Raw genomic sequence first — 14809 nt, 5'->3', positions numbered from 1 at the left:
CAATCACATAAGGAAAAAGCATTGGCAACAAACAGGTCAATGAAATGGGTAACTAGCAACCAACTGGTACCTCAACTCGGTGTAGGGTTATTAATGACATATTTGAAATTGTGAGGCTAAACACAGGCTGCACAACAATGCTTCAAGTAAATAAACCAGAATACAACAGCTCAGGTTTGTTACTCGCATGTGGCAGAGTATCCAAAGGCTCCTCACCAGTTCAACAGTCATGTAACCAGGGGTCAGCAAAACCCTTCTGAAGACCATAACCACTGTCTAGGGGGTGAAGCTCTGGAGCACCATTTGAATTGGTATACTAGCACTTCATGGAAAAAAGTAATAAAATATTCCTCAAATGTTTGTACAACAGAGACTAAGTATTGTAGCGGTCTAAAAGTAGACCCCTATGATATGACAACCACAAGCAAATTTCATAATTTAAGTGCCTCATATTATAAGGAAAGTCCAAATCAATGTTCAAACTGCACAAAATGCACACATGCTTCATGAGATACATGAACAAAGCAGTTTATTAAGACAGTGGCACTCATGTCTCCGCTGAAGCCAAAGCATCCTGAGCATTTATTCATTTATCTGATGTTCAGCTACTTACACTGATTTACTGTTATACAGCTAGGTGATTTTACTAGAGCTATTTAGGCTAAGTAGCTTTGGGTCCAAAGGCAACAGCTCAAGAGCAGAAACTGAGTCCATTAGAGCCAAAGAGAAAGCTGTCCCAAGGAGAACATGGATTCATAGATGTAAAGGCAAACGGTAAGCACAATCAAGAAATCAGCAACTTTTAGGTCCTAATAGTTTATTCATTCTTAAAAAAAAAAAAAAAAAAAAAAAAAAAAAATCACTGCATAGTTTGAATTATCAATTTAATTTGCATCTTACTGGGAGAGGGAAGAACACTCAACTCTGTAAATTTAATACTAAAGTTGAAATGGCCTTAATACTGAAATGCCTTAATGTTAGAACACAGAGGATGTTAATGGTCAGTCAAACACGGTAAAGTTTACATAAAACATTGGTGTAACTCAAGCAAAGTCAAAGAGCCCTGGACTCAGTTGTTGCAGTTGTTTTTCGCCACCTGAATGCTGTTCAGCCAGGGACGGCTCCACACGTGGAACTCGCAAGTGTACGGCTGAAACGACAGAGGGGAGAAAGGGGTCAGGCCAGGTGAAGACTGCCTCCTTGAACCCAGAACCAGCAGAAAGACCCCCATGTGTTGAGAAGTAACCCAAATGGTATTCCTTTAATGTTGCCCCCCCAAACTGTATATTTCTGTTGGGTGCTATACATTACCTTGGCAAGTTCTGGGTCTGGATGTGCATCGCACACAGTCTTAACATCATCCTTCCTGCACTTTGTGTGGACCATCTCCACTTCAAAAATGTACATGATGCCAGCAACAACCTGCCCCAGCATAATGGGGGGGGGGGGGGGGGGGGGAAGAGAGAAACAAAAACACATGCAGACACATCAGGGAGAAGTCAGCTCAGGCACAAATCAAGGTGAACTTCTCACCTTTATTATACATTTAGTATAGATTTATTCATTTAACTGACACTTCTTGGCAAAGCAACTTACGTGTTAAGGTTATTTACATTATTCATTTAGCTGATGCTTTTCTCCAAAACGATTTACAGGGGCAGATCCAGGACACGTTGGAGAGACTATGTCTCCCGGCTGGCCTGGGAACCCCTTGAGGTTTCCCCAGAGGAACTGGAGGAGATGTGCGGGGAGAGGGAAGTCTGGGGGACTCTGCTTGGACTGCTGCCCCCCCCCGACCCGGCCCCGGATAAGCCGAGGAAGATGGAATGTTAAGGTTACACTTATTACAGCCTTAGAATCATTTACCCATATGGGTAATTTTACTGGAACAAATACCTTGCTCAAGGGTACTACAGCCGGAGGGAGGGATCAAACCTGCGACCTTTTGGATCTAAAGGCTGTAGCTCTAACCACGACGTCGGCGCTACCCGCTGTCCAGCAGTTTACGCCGTATTATACACAGTACCGCAAAATTTATGTTTAAAAAGTACTGCCAGCTTTTTTTAATAATTAAAAGCTAAGTCTCGGAGCTACAAGTTGACTAATAACGGGACACCACACCACATGATCGGCCGGATCAAAGCGTTAAAGCGTTTCCGCACTCGCGCGCGCGCACGCACGCGCACACACAATACAAAACAAAGCCTTTCTCGACCCCACGATCACGGGGCAATTATGACGAGCGGCTTTGTTTACACACAAAACTCAAATTAAAAGCACACGCCGAGAAAACGATGACGCATTTCTCACAGGGCAATTTCACTTAAAGACCGTGCTTTTTGGGAACGAAACGCCACATACGTCGTAAAATAATAATGATCAAAGCAGGGAAAACGCGACACTGTTGTACCGGCTGCTGGGTGAAATGAGCCCAATCTTTAAATTATACATCATTGTCAGGGATGTGAGCGCGCACCGAGCACCGACCTGCGTCTGGGCCCGGACCACCTTGGACACCTGGCTCAGAAAGAGCCCGTCGCTCTTCCTGTTGTGCTCCGCCACGGCCAGCTGAAGGGCGTTTCTAAGGCTCGGATCGTTCACGTCGGCCTCCACGGGCGCGCCGGGCATCGAGGCGCCCAATCCGGCGGAGACCACGGCCAGAAGAGCGCCGAGCAGCAGCGTCGCCGATTGCCAAGACTGCATCATTTTCCCAACAGGTCGGTCCAAAAGCGAGAAGTAAACAGAAGGGCCGCCCTCACGGGTTCATAAGAACTCAAGTCACGTGGTGCGGACGGGGGTGGAGTGACGGTTATGCAAGAAGGAGTCACATGGCTCCGAGGGAGATGGGCGTGGCTTGCACGGCAGCAAGGGCGCAAAGCACGAGTCACGTGGCCTGTAACAGATGGGTGTGGTCCGTGTGCAACTAACGTATCAAACCTCAGTACCCAGATGAGGCAGCTTGGCCACGCCCTTTCACGCCTTGGGTAGGGGAAACGTTGACCATATATGGCAGGCAGCGCGTTTCGTGTGGAAGTCAGAATATTGTCGTAGCTGTTCTCATTCTTCAATTCCATATTCTTTTAGACTTCGGCATGTTTTCACATATCATTTGTTGTAGTAGTATTCACCTGACGCCTTGATATTTTAACGCTACGTATTTTAGGGGACTGTGGACGTCTACTGACGCATAATGTCTTATTACCTTACTTAGAAGCCGACCAATAAGGTGGAAGAGCTGAGGAATTACACTGATAAAGATGATGAAGTACACTGGTGGTGATGATCTTTGTTCTTTCGACTGAATGTGAGTCGACGGAAGGCATTTTATCATCACAGCGTCTGCTGCTTATTATTATTGTTCTTTTAAGGAAAAAACATATCCCTTAATCACTTTCAATTCACCCAGAACCATCAGCTATGAAAAAAAATGTTCTTTGCAAGACCTGTAATTTCCACCTGTATTTACCTTCATAACTGCAACCTACAAGTGCTTTAAGAGGGCGTTGGTATTGGTCACATAAATGTTTTTGTCCCACGGTTTAATCAAGCTTTCTGTAAACTTAATGGAATTTCCAGTAACAATGTCCCCCTTCAGCTGAATAAGCGGATCATAAAGTGGATGGACAATTTAATCAAACCAATATGGCCTGCTGGCTGTTGCATTACACTTGTATAGATGATCCAAAGGCAAGTTCATTCAGGTATGGTTTTCACTGACATTCAAACCACAAACCACAAAAAAAGTATTTTTTTTAATAAAGTTGCTCAGCTGGGGTGAAATACTTTGCCCGTGGACAAAGGAACAGTGTTTTTTTTTATCCTCTAGGGAAATAAAGATCCTGGTGCCTGAATCACAGTACCTGCACAACTGAAGGCTGATCTGTTTTTAATTGGCAGGCCAAATGGAGCTCAATCTACTTAGGCTGTTTAGCTCAAAATGCATCGCTCCTTTGGATGGATTTCATCAGCTTTATCTTACCTTTCACATTGAGCTCTGTGATATTAAATGCCAGCCAGATCAATGCTCTCTTTTGTGTTAGTGAGCCACATTCCTGCATGGATTATGATTTAAAAAAGGAAGAAAAAAAAACTACGTGGAGACTTTTAATATTTCCAGATATCGGCACAGTTTTTGTATATGAATATCAGTGCTCTTGCCTGGACGTTAACTCATACCTGGTGCACTTGATGTCTGGAGACAAATAAAACTTTCAAGGTGAAAGTTTTACCATACCACCACTGAAGGTGGTATGTTTCAATCCCGTCTCAGATGCGCTGTGTGGTCATGAGTGATCCTCAGAGACATTCATCACCTGTCATTTTAATTCATCATGTTAAAGAAATAAGACTTTCAAGAGCTTGGTTGTCCTCAGCCATGAAGGGCGATCAGTAGCCACGTGATAAGATGTATCAGAGTGACAATGTTTTTACCTTGTTCAGGTCAGGGCATACCAGTGTTCGACGTCCTTCAAAGCCGAACCACCAAGCGGAAGACCAGGGCCGCTGCATATTGATACCTGAGTGATAAAGACCATGTGAATGAGTTTATTCTACCTTCTGACTCAATGTGTTCTTTGCGTGACTGAAATTTTCATAATCTCAGTATGTACTGTTGTTCTTGGGCTGCATGTGTAGAAATGCTATTATTTTGTGATTTTACAGTCTAGGATTTGTAACACAGCTGGGTATTTTGTACTGGACCAATTCAGGGTAAGTACCTTGTTCAAGGGTACTACAGCAGGAGGTGGGATTTAAACTTGCAACCTTTGAGCTCAAAGTAGAACTACGTGACGTGTTGCCCCCGCTTTGTGAGTCCAGTTATCCATCCATCCAACTTCGAGAACCTCTTGTCCTGAGCCGGGTCGCAGTGAACCGGAGCCAATCCCCAGAAGCGTTGGCCACATGGCTTAGGGGTGGGGGCATCTTGAACGGGACACCAATCCATAGAGTCACGGCACACAAAGCCACACCCATTCACATACTAAGTGAAATTAGTCACCAGTCCACCTGAACTGCAAGTCTTTGGACTGTGGGAGGAAACCGGAGCACCGGAGGACACCCACGCAAACATGCGAGAAACATGCAAACTCCTCACGGACAGAGCGGGGATCGAACCCACGTCCTCTCGCAGCGGCCAAACCGGTTGTCTTTTCCAGTTATTTGACCTAAAATCACCAAGCCATCGCAGGACTCCCACCCAGGGGCATGTCTAAAAGGGTGGAACAGCCTCCCCTGAAATATTATTGGCCCCCCAGTGGCTCCCCCAACGCCATTGGGCTAGAGCACTGTCAATCTGACAATACTCAACGCCATTGGATCAGAGCGCTGTCCATCGCTGCCTGATTAGCAAATGCAGAATCACAGTACCACGTTTTTCAAAGAGGCTAAGAGACGCGAGTCAACATGACCACGCCTCTGTTCATAGTGCGTACAATTCTGTATTTTGAAATATGTGGACTGGGGTGTCGTCGTTCTCTGCAGCAATAACGTTCATACGTGAACTCCAGGTAACAGTAACAGTACTGGAGCTCCATTGCCCAAGTAAAGACGATCCTCCCAAGAGTCCCATTATATTACGATGGTATCTTAGCCTGTCCCGATACCCCACCCCCCACCTGGTTCTTGTTCCCCCTGTGCCATCGCATTTAAAAAAGATCCTGGAATCACCCTTGCCTCCACCCCCCTTGAAAGAGTGGGACTCGCAGCGCTTCGCCCTTCCGCCACTAGGCGACGCCCTTTGCAGCGGAGCGCTCGTTCGTTGGAACCCAGGTCTCCAGAACCGCGCGTCCATTTTCGTTCCTTGAAAGCGACGTTCCGTTTGAAAGTCTTATTTGCGGATAGATATGCAGGCACTGGAAAGTATTCGGTAAGTAAAACCGGAGCACGCTGTTTTACCGCATTTTTTCGCAAAAATGACATGATGAAAGTGTCTGCGCGGTGGGAAAACGCTTCACGTAACTTAAAAAAACTTAACCGTGTAGTTGCGTTCGTTTTTCGGAGAAGCTTGTTAGAAATAAAAGTGGAATTATTTTTATAATAATAATAATAATAATAATAATAATAATAATAATAATAATTAATAATAATAGGTGGCGAAAAAGCAAACAGTTGTTTCAAAGTTTAACGTATGAACGCTTTTAACGTCTAAATGTTCAAAGGGCAAAGATTCCCGGTAACACAGTGTGTCCCTCCGCCGAGTGTTTACTTTGCGCTGCGTGAACTTTGTAACACACAGTGTGTCCCTCCGCGAACTGTTTTCTTTGCGCTGCAGAGTTAAGGTCGCCCAGGTTGTGTCAACAGCGCATGAACCTGTTAACTAGGGGGCAGTAACCAGCAGCCCTGCGACAAACTGACAAATTAGGGTTTTTTATTTTAAATAATTCACTGCACTTCTGCCAGCAGTGGAATAACTTTTAAAAGTTGGACTTTATTTTATTTTTAAGTAAAAGGAAGAAGTCTTTTAATGCTTCTCACCTTGTGTAGCTCCTTCCTGCGGGGCTTCCTTGGATTTAAAGTTTTATTGCGTATAATGAGTGACGGGAAGCGATGCGATTCGGGGGTTGCAAGTGGCCTAGTGGTTAGAGCTACTGCCCTTGGACTCAAAGGTTGGAGGTTCGAACCCTGCATCTTGTTGTTCCCATGATCAAGGTACTTGCACATTTGTTCCAGTGAACGTTACCCGGCTGCACAACGGGGTAAATCACAGTAAGTAACTTAACAGACATTCTAAGTCACTGGAGGCTAAATGAGTAAATGTAGGTTTCGGCAGGACATCTCAAGGTGTCACTTTCAATTCACCCGTGACCTGGCTCTGCCTGGTCCTTGTGCCCCTCCCTTGGTGATGGAAACATGAGCACGTTGTAAGCCAGAGGTCAGACAGCGCCGCTGGGATTAAGAGCCAATCCTGGTGTCCTTGGTCTGGTTTAAAGGGCCCATGAACACGTGTTTCCGGCTGGTGGTGAACTTAGAGCCGCTGTGTTTTGCAGACAGACCCTATCCAACCTGGAGCCCCCGCGGAGTCACCTTCTGGCTGCGTCCGTAGTGGGGTTCGGCGGCCTGCTGGCTTGCTATGTGGCCTGCCGGAGGAAGACCAAGGCCATTCCTATGGGCAACGGCTGGTGGGGGAGGGGGCAGAAGCCACTAGCAGAGGAGGATGAGCGGATTCACCACTTTGAGGTCAAGACGTCAGACGAAGAAATTCAGGTGACAGGTGGAGAGCTGGAGCTTGGGGGTGGGGGTGACGTTATGGGTACAAGAGGGGGTGCTCTTCAGTTTAAATGTGTAATATTCTAAGGTGCACTGGCGCTCATCTGGACCTCTCTACCTTCCCCTCTTAGGACCTTTACAAGCGCATTGACCAAACCAGGTACACTGACCCTCTGGAGGATGCGCGGTTCCATTATGGCTTCAACAGCACCTACCTCCGGAAGGTGGTCTCCTACTGGAGGAATGAGTTTGATTGGAAGAAGCAGGTCAAAGTCCTCAATAAATACCCTCACTTTAAAACCAAAATCGAAGGTGAGCCATTTGGTTGGAAGTCAATGAAACCAAGCCTGTTGAAGGTGTCAGACATGATGGGGGTTGAGGGTTGTGTTGCAACATCATCAATGCGATGCAATGTTTGTGCTTTTCCACCTCTACCCCTCCACCAGGACTGGATGTGCACTTCATTCACGTGCGTCCCCCCAACCCCCCCGAGGGCCAGAGAGTCAGAGCCCTCATGCTGGTCCACGGCTGGCCTGGTTCCTTCTTTGAGTTCTACAAGATCATTCCCCTGCTGACCGAGCGCAAGGATGGCTTGGTGTTTGAGGTCATCTGCCCCTCCATCCCCGGCTATGGTTACTCCGAGGCACCCCACAAACAGGGTATGAGCTGGCAGAGATTTAGCTACATCTCGACCTGGGTTGTCGAGGACGCGTTTGGCAGTGTCTCATCTTCTGGCCACCCCCAGGGTTCAGCGGCATAGATGCCGCACGCATCTTCCTCAAGCTGATGGAGCGACTGGGCTTCTCCGAGTTCTACCTGCAGGGCGGCGACTGGGGCGCTCTCGTCACCACCGTCATGGCCCAGATGAAACCAGAGTGAGTGGAGCGGTTTCCTTAGTGGTGAGGCAGATGGTCTCTTCTCCAGCGGAGCGCCACCGCAGCTCTTGACAACTGGAAATTGCAAACGCAGTAAATTTTGTTTTACAGGTCTTATATTTATCCGATAAAAGTTAGCGGTTGCAGAAATTTCCATCATTCCGTCAAGGGTCGGTTCGTAATTCGGAATTGTTTGTAAGTCCACCCACTACGTCACAATCTGTAAAGGCTGAATATACCTTAAAGCTTTAATTTATCCACGTGTTAAATTCTGTTAACGCAAGATAAAGCTAAGGGAGTGTAGTGAGGGGAGAAGTAATTGAAAGTGTATCACCTGAAATACTGACCGAGTGTGTCATGGTCGTGGTCAACGTCACAAAATTGGTCGGGGGGAGGTGACTGATGCATCACTAGTTTGTCAGCATCTGGTTAATTTAAGTTTTCAGTCACAAAGTGTGATATTAGAAATGTACTCTGATACTTTTCTGCAATGCAACCCAGTGTTAAGATGCTTGTAATTGTTTATGCAAAATGCAACTTTATTTAAGCTGTTTAGGGTAAATACCTCGCTAAAGGTTGTTTAGCTGTTGAGGGGATTTGAACCTGCAACATCTGGATCCAAAGGCAGCAGTCCTCATCACTATGCTATCGGATACCTCCCTCTTTTTCTCACTGGGTACTTTCAGAAAAAGTCTCAGATACAGCCGTAATAAATGAAAAGAATATGTTCACTCAAATCAGTGTGATGTTTCACTCGGCAACGAAGACATCAGAAAGGGATGTAAATGCGATTAATCTATGAAATGTTTGGGGGGAACCTTACCGTGGATGTTCGTGGCACGAGGTAAATAATTTTGTGGTGTCTGCGCTCTACAGGTGTGTTAGAGGCCTGCACCTGAACTTCTGTATGGCGAGGAGGAGAGGGTTGAGCATGATGCTGTCGCTGATGATTGGGCCCTACCTGCCCTTCCTGGTAGGCTTCACCCGAGAGGACGTGAAGCGGCTTTTCCCCTTCATGGAGAGGAACGTGTACGAGCTGCTGCGGGAAACGGGCTACATGCACATCCAGGCCACCAAACCCGACACTGCAGGTGAGAGAAACACGTTGCCTTTATGACTGCAATTCAGCCCTTTGCTCATATCTGTTGCCAGACATGCATCTTTAATAGTTATCATCTATATGCCTTTCTCTTGGTTTAAAATGTAAATATAAAACATGACTGCCCCCCCCCCTGCAGGCTGTGGGGTGAACAGCTCCCCTGTGGGTCTGGCCTCCTACCTCCTGGAGAAGTTTTCAACCTGGACCGACTTCAAGAACAGGGATCTCGAGGATGGGGGATTGGAGAGGTAACGGCAGGCTGGAGCTTTTCCTCAATTTTGGATTATTATTCAGTAAATAAGCAATATTCCCTATTAGTTAACCTGTCATGTTGTGTAAAACCATTATTTAAATTTTACAGGCTATGAATTAAGTTCCTTTAAAGGGAATTCTCTTTAAGAGCAGATTTGTATTTTATTCATTTAGCTTTTTTCCAAAGTGGTTTACAGTCTTGCGCTTCTTAGTTCTTCACCCACTTTTTTAAAACTAGAGCAATTTTTAGGGTAAATACCTTAATCAGGGCACCACAGCAGGAGGTGGGAATCAAACCTGTAGCCTCAGTCTACCCGTGGTAGCGCTAATCACTACACCGCATGGTGTTTCAGGGTGTCGTGAATGAATTTTGCATTTTGTGAGTAAAGCCTCTTAATGTTTTTCCTCACACAGAATTAATAATTTAAACACTATGGTTTGATTCCAGGAAATTTACCCTTGATGACCTCCTCACGAATGTCATGATATACTGGACCACGGGCACCATCGTAACCTCGATGCGCTTCTACAAAGAGAACATGAACAGAAACGTACAAAACAGGCTGGACTTCATGTAAGGCTTTTGTATTTTTGACTCGACTGCCGATGATGAATCGCATACCTGCGAAAGGTTTGTTTTGTCAATTCACTGCAGGAACTGGGGTGTCAGGGCCAGTTCTTGCCAAACCCTCAGCTCTGTTATTTGTAACACATTTTTTAAATTTATGAAGTGCATTAAAGATGGTAGTTATTTAACCAGTTAACTGGCCGGTTACATATTTCAACATTGCACGTTAGGAAACATTCATAATAGAAAGGAAGATTAAAAACACAGCAGTCACACACACACCACCTCAGGAACTGAGATTGGCCTCCCCAGTTTGAACCGTCCCAGTATTACTGGGTTGGTGCTGGTGTTTTGAGGACGCACCAAACAGTGACCCTCACTCTTTCCTTCAGGAATGAGGTGTACGTTCCCACGGGGGTGGCAGCGTTCCCCAACGAGTTGATGCACTGCCCGCGGTCCTGGGCCAGCCTGCAGTACAAAAACATCCGCTCCTACTCCTACATGGCGCGGGGCGGGCACTTTGCCGCCTTCGAAGAACCCCAGCTGCTGGCTGATGACATCAGGCAGTTTGTGAAGCAAGTGGAGAAACCGTGATGTTGCCACGCAGGAGGGATCCTGGACAAGCAGGAGTTTATTAATCAGTATTCCTGACTGACATTCCTCAAAAGTATTGATAGCTACCATAAGATGAAAAGTTGATGCACTGAAAGTCATATTTTCTGAAATTTCTATGTAAGGGTGTTAACATATCCTTCTGAACAATTTGAGCTCAGATTTCATTGTATGTCATTAATTGCAACGATTTAAGCTTCAATAAATATTACTGAAATGTTTGTGGAAAAGGATTTCTCTGATGAAATTTGTTTGCGACATTTAATGCGTTTTTCAGTTTCTGCAGAAGGTGCCGTACTCTTTGATTACACCAAAGTAACAGTGCTCTCAGAGAATGTACAAAATGCAGGGCTGCATGATTTGAGTGACTTTTTTTAATCTGTATGTGGTGAAAACAGGGGAAAGGACAGATAAGGACAAAATGACATCATCCCTGACCGTCAGGTATAAAAATAATCGCACTGCTGCCACAAACAGGCTAAGAAAAGCATAATGCGATGTTGCTTCCACCTGTGAAAACACAGTAAATTCTACACAATAAAACAATTTAAATATATTTACCATTTAAAAAACTAAATTACCCAGTAAAAATATAGATGTTTAAAAAAAAAAAAAATAGACCTACTGGGTACAGAGGTGATGCTGGTTTTTCTGAGATTAAATGTCCTTACTGAGAGAAATGGGATTCAGGCAGTCTGCAGGCTCCATTTTGCCACGACCTAAGCTCTCCAAGACATGCTGACCACCACTAAATGCAGGTTTTTAGATCAAGAAAAACCATTTAAAATCTATGACACATACGGACAAAACCCATTCATGCCACTCAGTTTGTCACTATTTAAAAATAGCAGATGTCACTCCTCGTGCAAGGAGAAAGGCGGTGGAACCACTTTGGTGTTTTCAGCCCATCTGTCTCCACGCCAATTACATCCCTGCGCAGATTTCTTTTTAAAGAAAAAAAAAAAATTAAAATGAGTGTTATTCCTGTTCCTTCACATCACTTGCAGAAACCCTTGACGGTCACAGGTGCCTGGAACCACACATAGTCCTCCCAGTCTGCCGGCTTCACTGGGCCATGCCCACAGAGCGTGGGTTCGCTGGACAGGGAGATGACGTGCCTCTTCACCTGCGTTGGCACGCGATAGTTCAGCTTAGGCCGAAACCAGCCCACCCCGCAGTCCCGGTGGCCCAGCGCCATGACGGTGGTGGCCATGAGACGGACAGGCCGGGCATCCGACAGGATGTCGGCCACGAAGAGGGTGCGGAAGAGCTGGCGCAGGCAGGGCGCGGTGCGCAAGCTGCGTCCAGCGCCCGCTCCCGCCATCAGGGCCTCCATGTTCACCTCGTACAGCTCCTTGGGCAGCGTGATGGTGCCCCCTAGCAGGAGGAGCACGCGGGGCACCTGGCTAAGAGAGAAGAGGTTCTCTAACTGTTGCAGCAATTCCTCCACCTCCTGCAGCGTGCGCTGGCACTTGCGCCAATCCCAGCCGTCTGTCTTAGCTGGCCTCCGAACCACAACGTCCTCCACCTTGGGATGCAGGGAAACGGGGAGTGACTTATCCTGCATTAAGTGTTGGTTTTACAGCCCGCTACAGTAATAAATACACACCGATTACCTGTAAGAGGAAATTAGTAGCTGTCTTCCAGTGACCACTAGCCAACAGGTGTGTATATTCATTTTTGTCCACTTTAGAGGACATGTTTTTAAGAGCATCTCCCAAACTAGAAATGCTACTATTATGAGTCTTCATGCACCTTACAGGGGACATTCTCTATACTTTTAAGTGGTATCACTTAAAAGTGGTCATGGCATGGACAACTTCCTGTAAATATATAAATACCTTTTATTGCTGGATGTCAGGAGGAAATAATGATTAGGAGTATTCGTGTGCGTTAAGTGTGTGTGATGAACACCCGATGATGCCAGGGAAATCCAGAGTTTTACAAAAGCTGGTCCACTCACCTGGCTGGCCGCCTGCTGCCTTCTTTGGTAGAAAACTAGTTGATCGTACATCATGGGCAGCTGCTGCCGCTGGTACAGGACGCATTTGATAATTTCACAGACAAACTTGTAGCAGCTGTCCTGCGTAACTGTGCCCGGGAATACCACAGAGACACAGCCCTTCTCTTTGGCCGTCCGTCTGATCTCGCCATCGTCCGGCTCAGCACAGGTCCCGGTGGCCTCGGACGTGGGCCTCTTGAAAGCACTTGTACCGCCAGTCGAGCCAACTGGTGAAGGGCTGGTGTATGTCAACTGCTGTTTCTCTGTCGTTTGAGACTCTGAGTGGCCTGGAAGAAAGACAGTGTAGTTTGTCTCAGGACGAAACAACCATCACGTGCACAAAGCTGAAAACATACGAACCACTGATGAATGACAAATACTTTTTACCAGCTAATATTTAGCACATCAGCCACTGAAAGATGCATTTTCTTGTCTTATTTCAACTAACATTGTGATTTTAGATTCATTTCTAACCCTTACAGTATATTTCAGGTTTGATTATTGCACTTGCGCACCAATTAATTTCAAAACATAGTCCAGAGGTATTTAATCCCCTTCATCACACCTCTCTGCATGGTTACGCATTCACGCTTTCCTCAATCGATAACCGATCACATCTATTGATCTGTGAATATCGATATTTACAACATCCCTGCAATACAACTGTTTTAATGTCGTTCTTGCACCTCCGTCGGTTGTTTGTTTGTAATGAAGCCGTTGCTATGGTTTCTGCTCAGACAGCGGAAGTAGGGACAGTACTACCTGTCCTCGGCATGAAGGTAACGAATCTGCACTTCCGGCTTGAGGGAAATTTACAGTTCTCTGTAAACTAAGCGACTCGAAATATTTCATGATTTTTTTTTTTGTACTAAACATGACGCTTCGGCTGGGATTACAGTAGAGAAGAGAGTGACTCGGTGGGCAGTGAAACTGGACGCCGGTTACACGACAGGCGGCTGACACACTCTGAGGATCACGCGACACAGACACACACACGGCAGACAGACGAGGTATTAGTTTGTCCACTTCTCAGCGAACTCCTCTGCGGCAGTAAATATTGCACGCGCTAGTTCCGTTCTGCTTTCGAACGCGTCACTGACTGTAAGTCTGTAACGTAAACGCGTGCCCACCCTCAGCGGACACTTTTTCCAGCTGTAACCCAGCCGTGGCGGGCAGGTCGCCTTTCTCCGTGTCGCGGCTTGGCGGGCTCCTCGCGCCCGTCGTCAGCGGCTCAGCCTGCCGCTCGCGGCCGGCGTGCGCGCTCCCTCCGCCGGACGTTTTCTCAAGACGTACGGACTCGAGACGCTCAGTGGCGTCACGCGCAGCGGCGTCGCTTTGCGAGCTCATTTCAGCCGGTAACACGGCTGTACCGTCCACTCCTAGATGCTGCAGTCGAAGGACTACGGACTCGTTCGGTTCATAATTTAAATTACAACCATATCTTTCTAATATCCTCACAGATACCATACTAATCGGTTCTTCCGACATCTTTCGGTTTGAATCTGGCCCTCCCCATTGCATCATGGGAAAGCGGAAGCAGTTTGAATCTCATTAGATCGCGGAAAGGGGAAGAAAGCGTTTTAATTCACTATTGCATCATGGGAAGGAAAAATAACGTATGCTATTTACTGGCTTTGATTCCGTAGAATTAATATTTTTGATAACTACGAAAAACTATTAAATTACAAAATAACAGAAAAAAATAGATTTTTTATGTTGCGTATCGGTCTAAGCTTTATTTTTTGCCCAGAGTTTACCTGGGATGAGATTTTGTGTGTGTGTATGTATGTATATGTGTGTATAATGAAATATTTAAAAGCTTAAGTGATTTAGCTCGTAAGTACTGCAGAAGATTATGCAGTACTGTATATTGTTCGCAGGGCGTTTACAATTTTCCGACACTAGGTGGGGTGATTGCATAAGAAGTCCACCTTCTTCCATCGTTCCCTAAAAGGAATTTCATTTTTTTCTAAATTTCATCATACGGAAAAAAAAACTCTACCTGTTGACACAGACCGAAAACTAGTTCATGTCCATAAAACAAAAAATTCAAATTAGTATTGTGAAAGATACAGTACTGTCTTTAGGAAGAGTGCAAGTCAGCCACGTAATCTCGTCAAATTCTACTTTGTTTTATAACTTATGGGTCTCTTATTTCAGTTTTACTATTCTTAAATTTCTTTGTCTAAATCAGT

The 14809-nt window shown here is 45.8% G+C and overlaps 3 protein-coding genes across 4 annotated transcripts; 1 reads left to right on the top strand and 2 right to left on the bottom strand.

The window, feature by feature from the left end:
* Nucleotides 1-838: 838 nt before the first annotated feature.
* cst3 (cystatin C (amyloid angiopathy and cerebral hemorrhage)) lies at nt 839-2799 on the bottom strand. Its single transcript, XM_018740056.2, has 3 exons — nt 2488-2799; nt 1312-1422; nt 839-1150 (listed from the first exon to the last, which is right to left on the bottom strand). Exons 1-3 carry the CDS (start codon nt 2704-2706, stop codon nt 1070-1072), a joined length of 411 nt encoding a protein of 136 aa, XP_018595572.2. The 5' UTR covers nt 2707-2799; the 3' UTR covers nt 839-1069.
* A 2872-nt stretch (nt 2800-5671) lies between these two features.
* On the top strand, nt 5672-10797 carry ephx5 (epoxide hydrolase 5). The gene is made up of 9 exons (XM_018740057.2): nt 5672-5866; nt 6987-7203; nt 7338-7518; nt 7653-7865; nt 7952-8081; nt 8958-9172; nt 9320-9428; nt 9881-10006; nt 10393-10797. Exons 1-9 carry the CDS (start codon nt 5844-5846, stop codon nt 10592-10594), a joined length of 1416 nt encoding a protein of 471 aa, XP_018595573.1. The 5' UTR covers nt 5672-5843; the 3' UTR covers nt 10595-10797.
* A 78-nt stretch (nt 10798-10875) lies between these two features.
* Nucleotides 10876-14120, bottom strand: mad2l1bp (MAD2L1 binding protein). Of its 2 annotated transcripts, none has more exons than XM_018740065.2 (3): nt 13745-14120; nt 12576-12901; nt 10876-12140 (listed from the first exon to the last, which is right to left on the bottom strand). In XM_018740065.2, the coding sequence occupies exons 1-3, from the start codon at nt 14100-14102 to the stop codon at nt 11610-11612; spliced, it is 1215 nt and encodes a 404-aa protein (XP_018595581.2). In that variant the 5' UTR covers nt 14103-14120; the 3' UTR covers nt 10876-11609. The 2 variants fall into 2 exon arrangements, with proteins under 2 accessions (XP_018595581.2, XP_029107167.1); XM_029251334.1 differs by lacking the exon at nt 13745-14120 and adding an exon at nt 13180-13738.
* Between the last annotated feature and the right edge of the window lie 689 nt (nt 14121-14809).

This window comes from Scleropages formosus, chromosome 4 (assembly GCF_900964775.1).
Source record: "Scleropages formosus chromosome 4, fSclFor1.1, whole genome shotgun sequence".
Lineage (NCBI taxonomy): Eukaryota > Metazoa > Chordata > Actinopteri > Osteoglossiformes > Osteoglossidae > Scleropages > Scleropages formosus.
The sequence above is the reverse complement of the archived record's forward strand: the minus strand, read 5'-3'. Positions and strand labels throughout refer to the sequence as shown.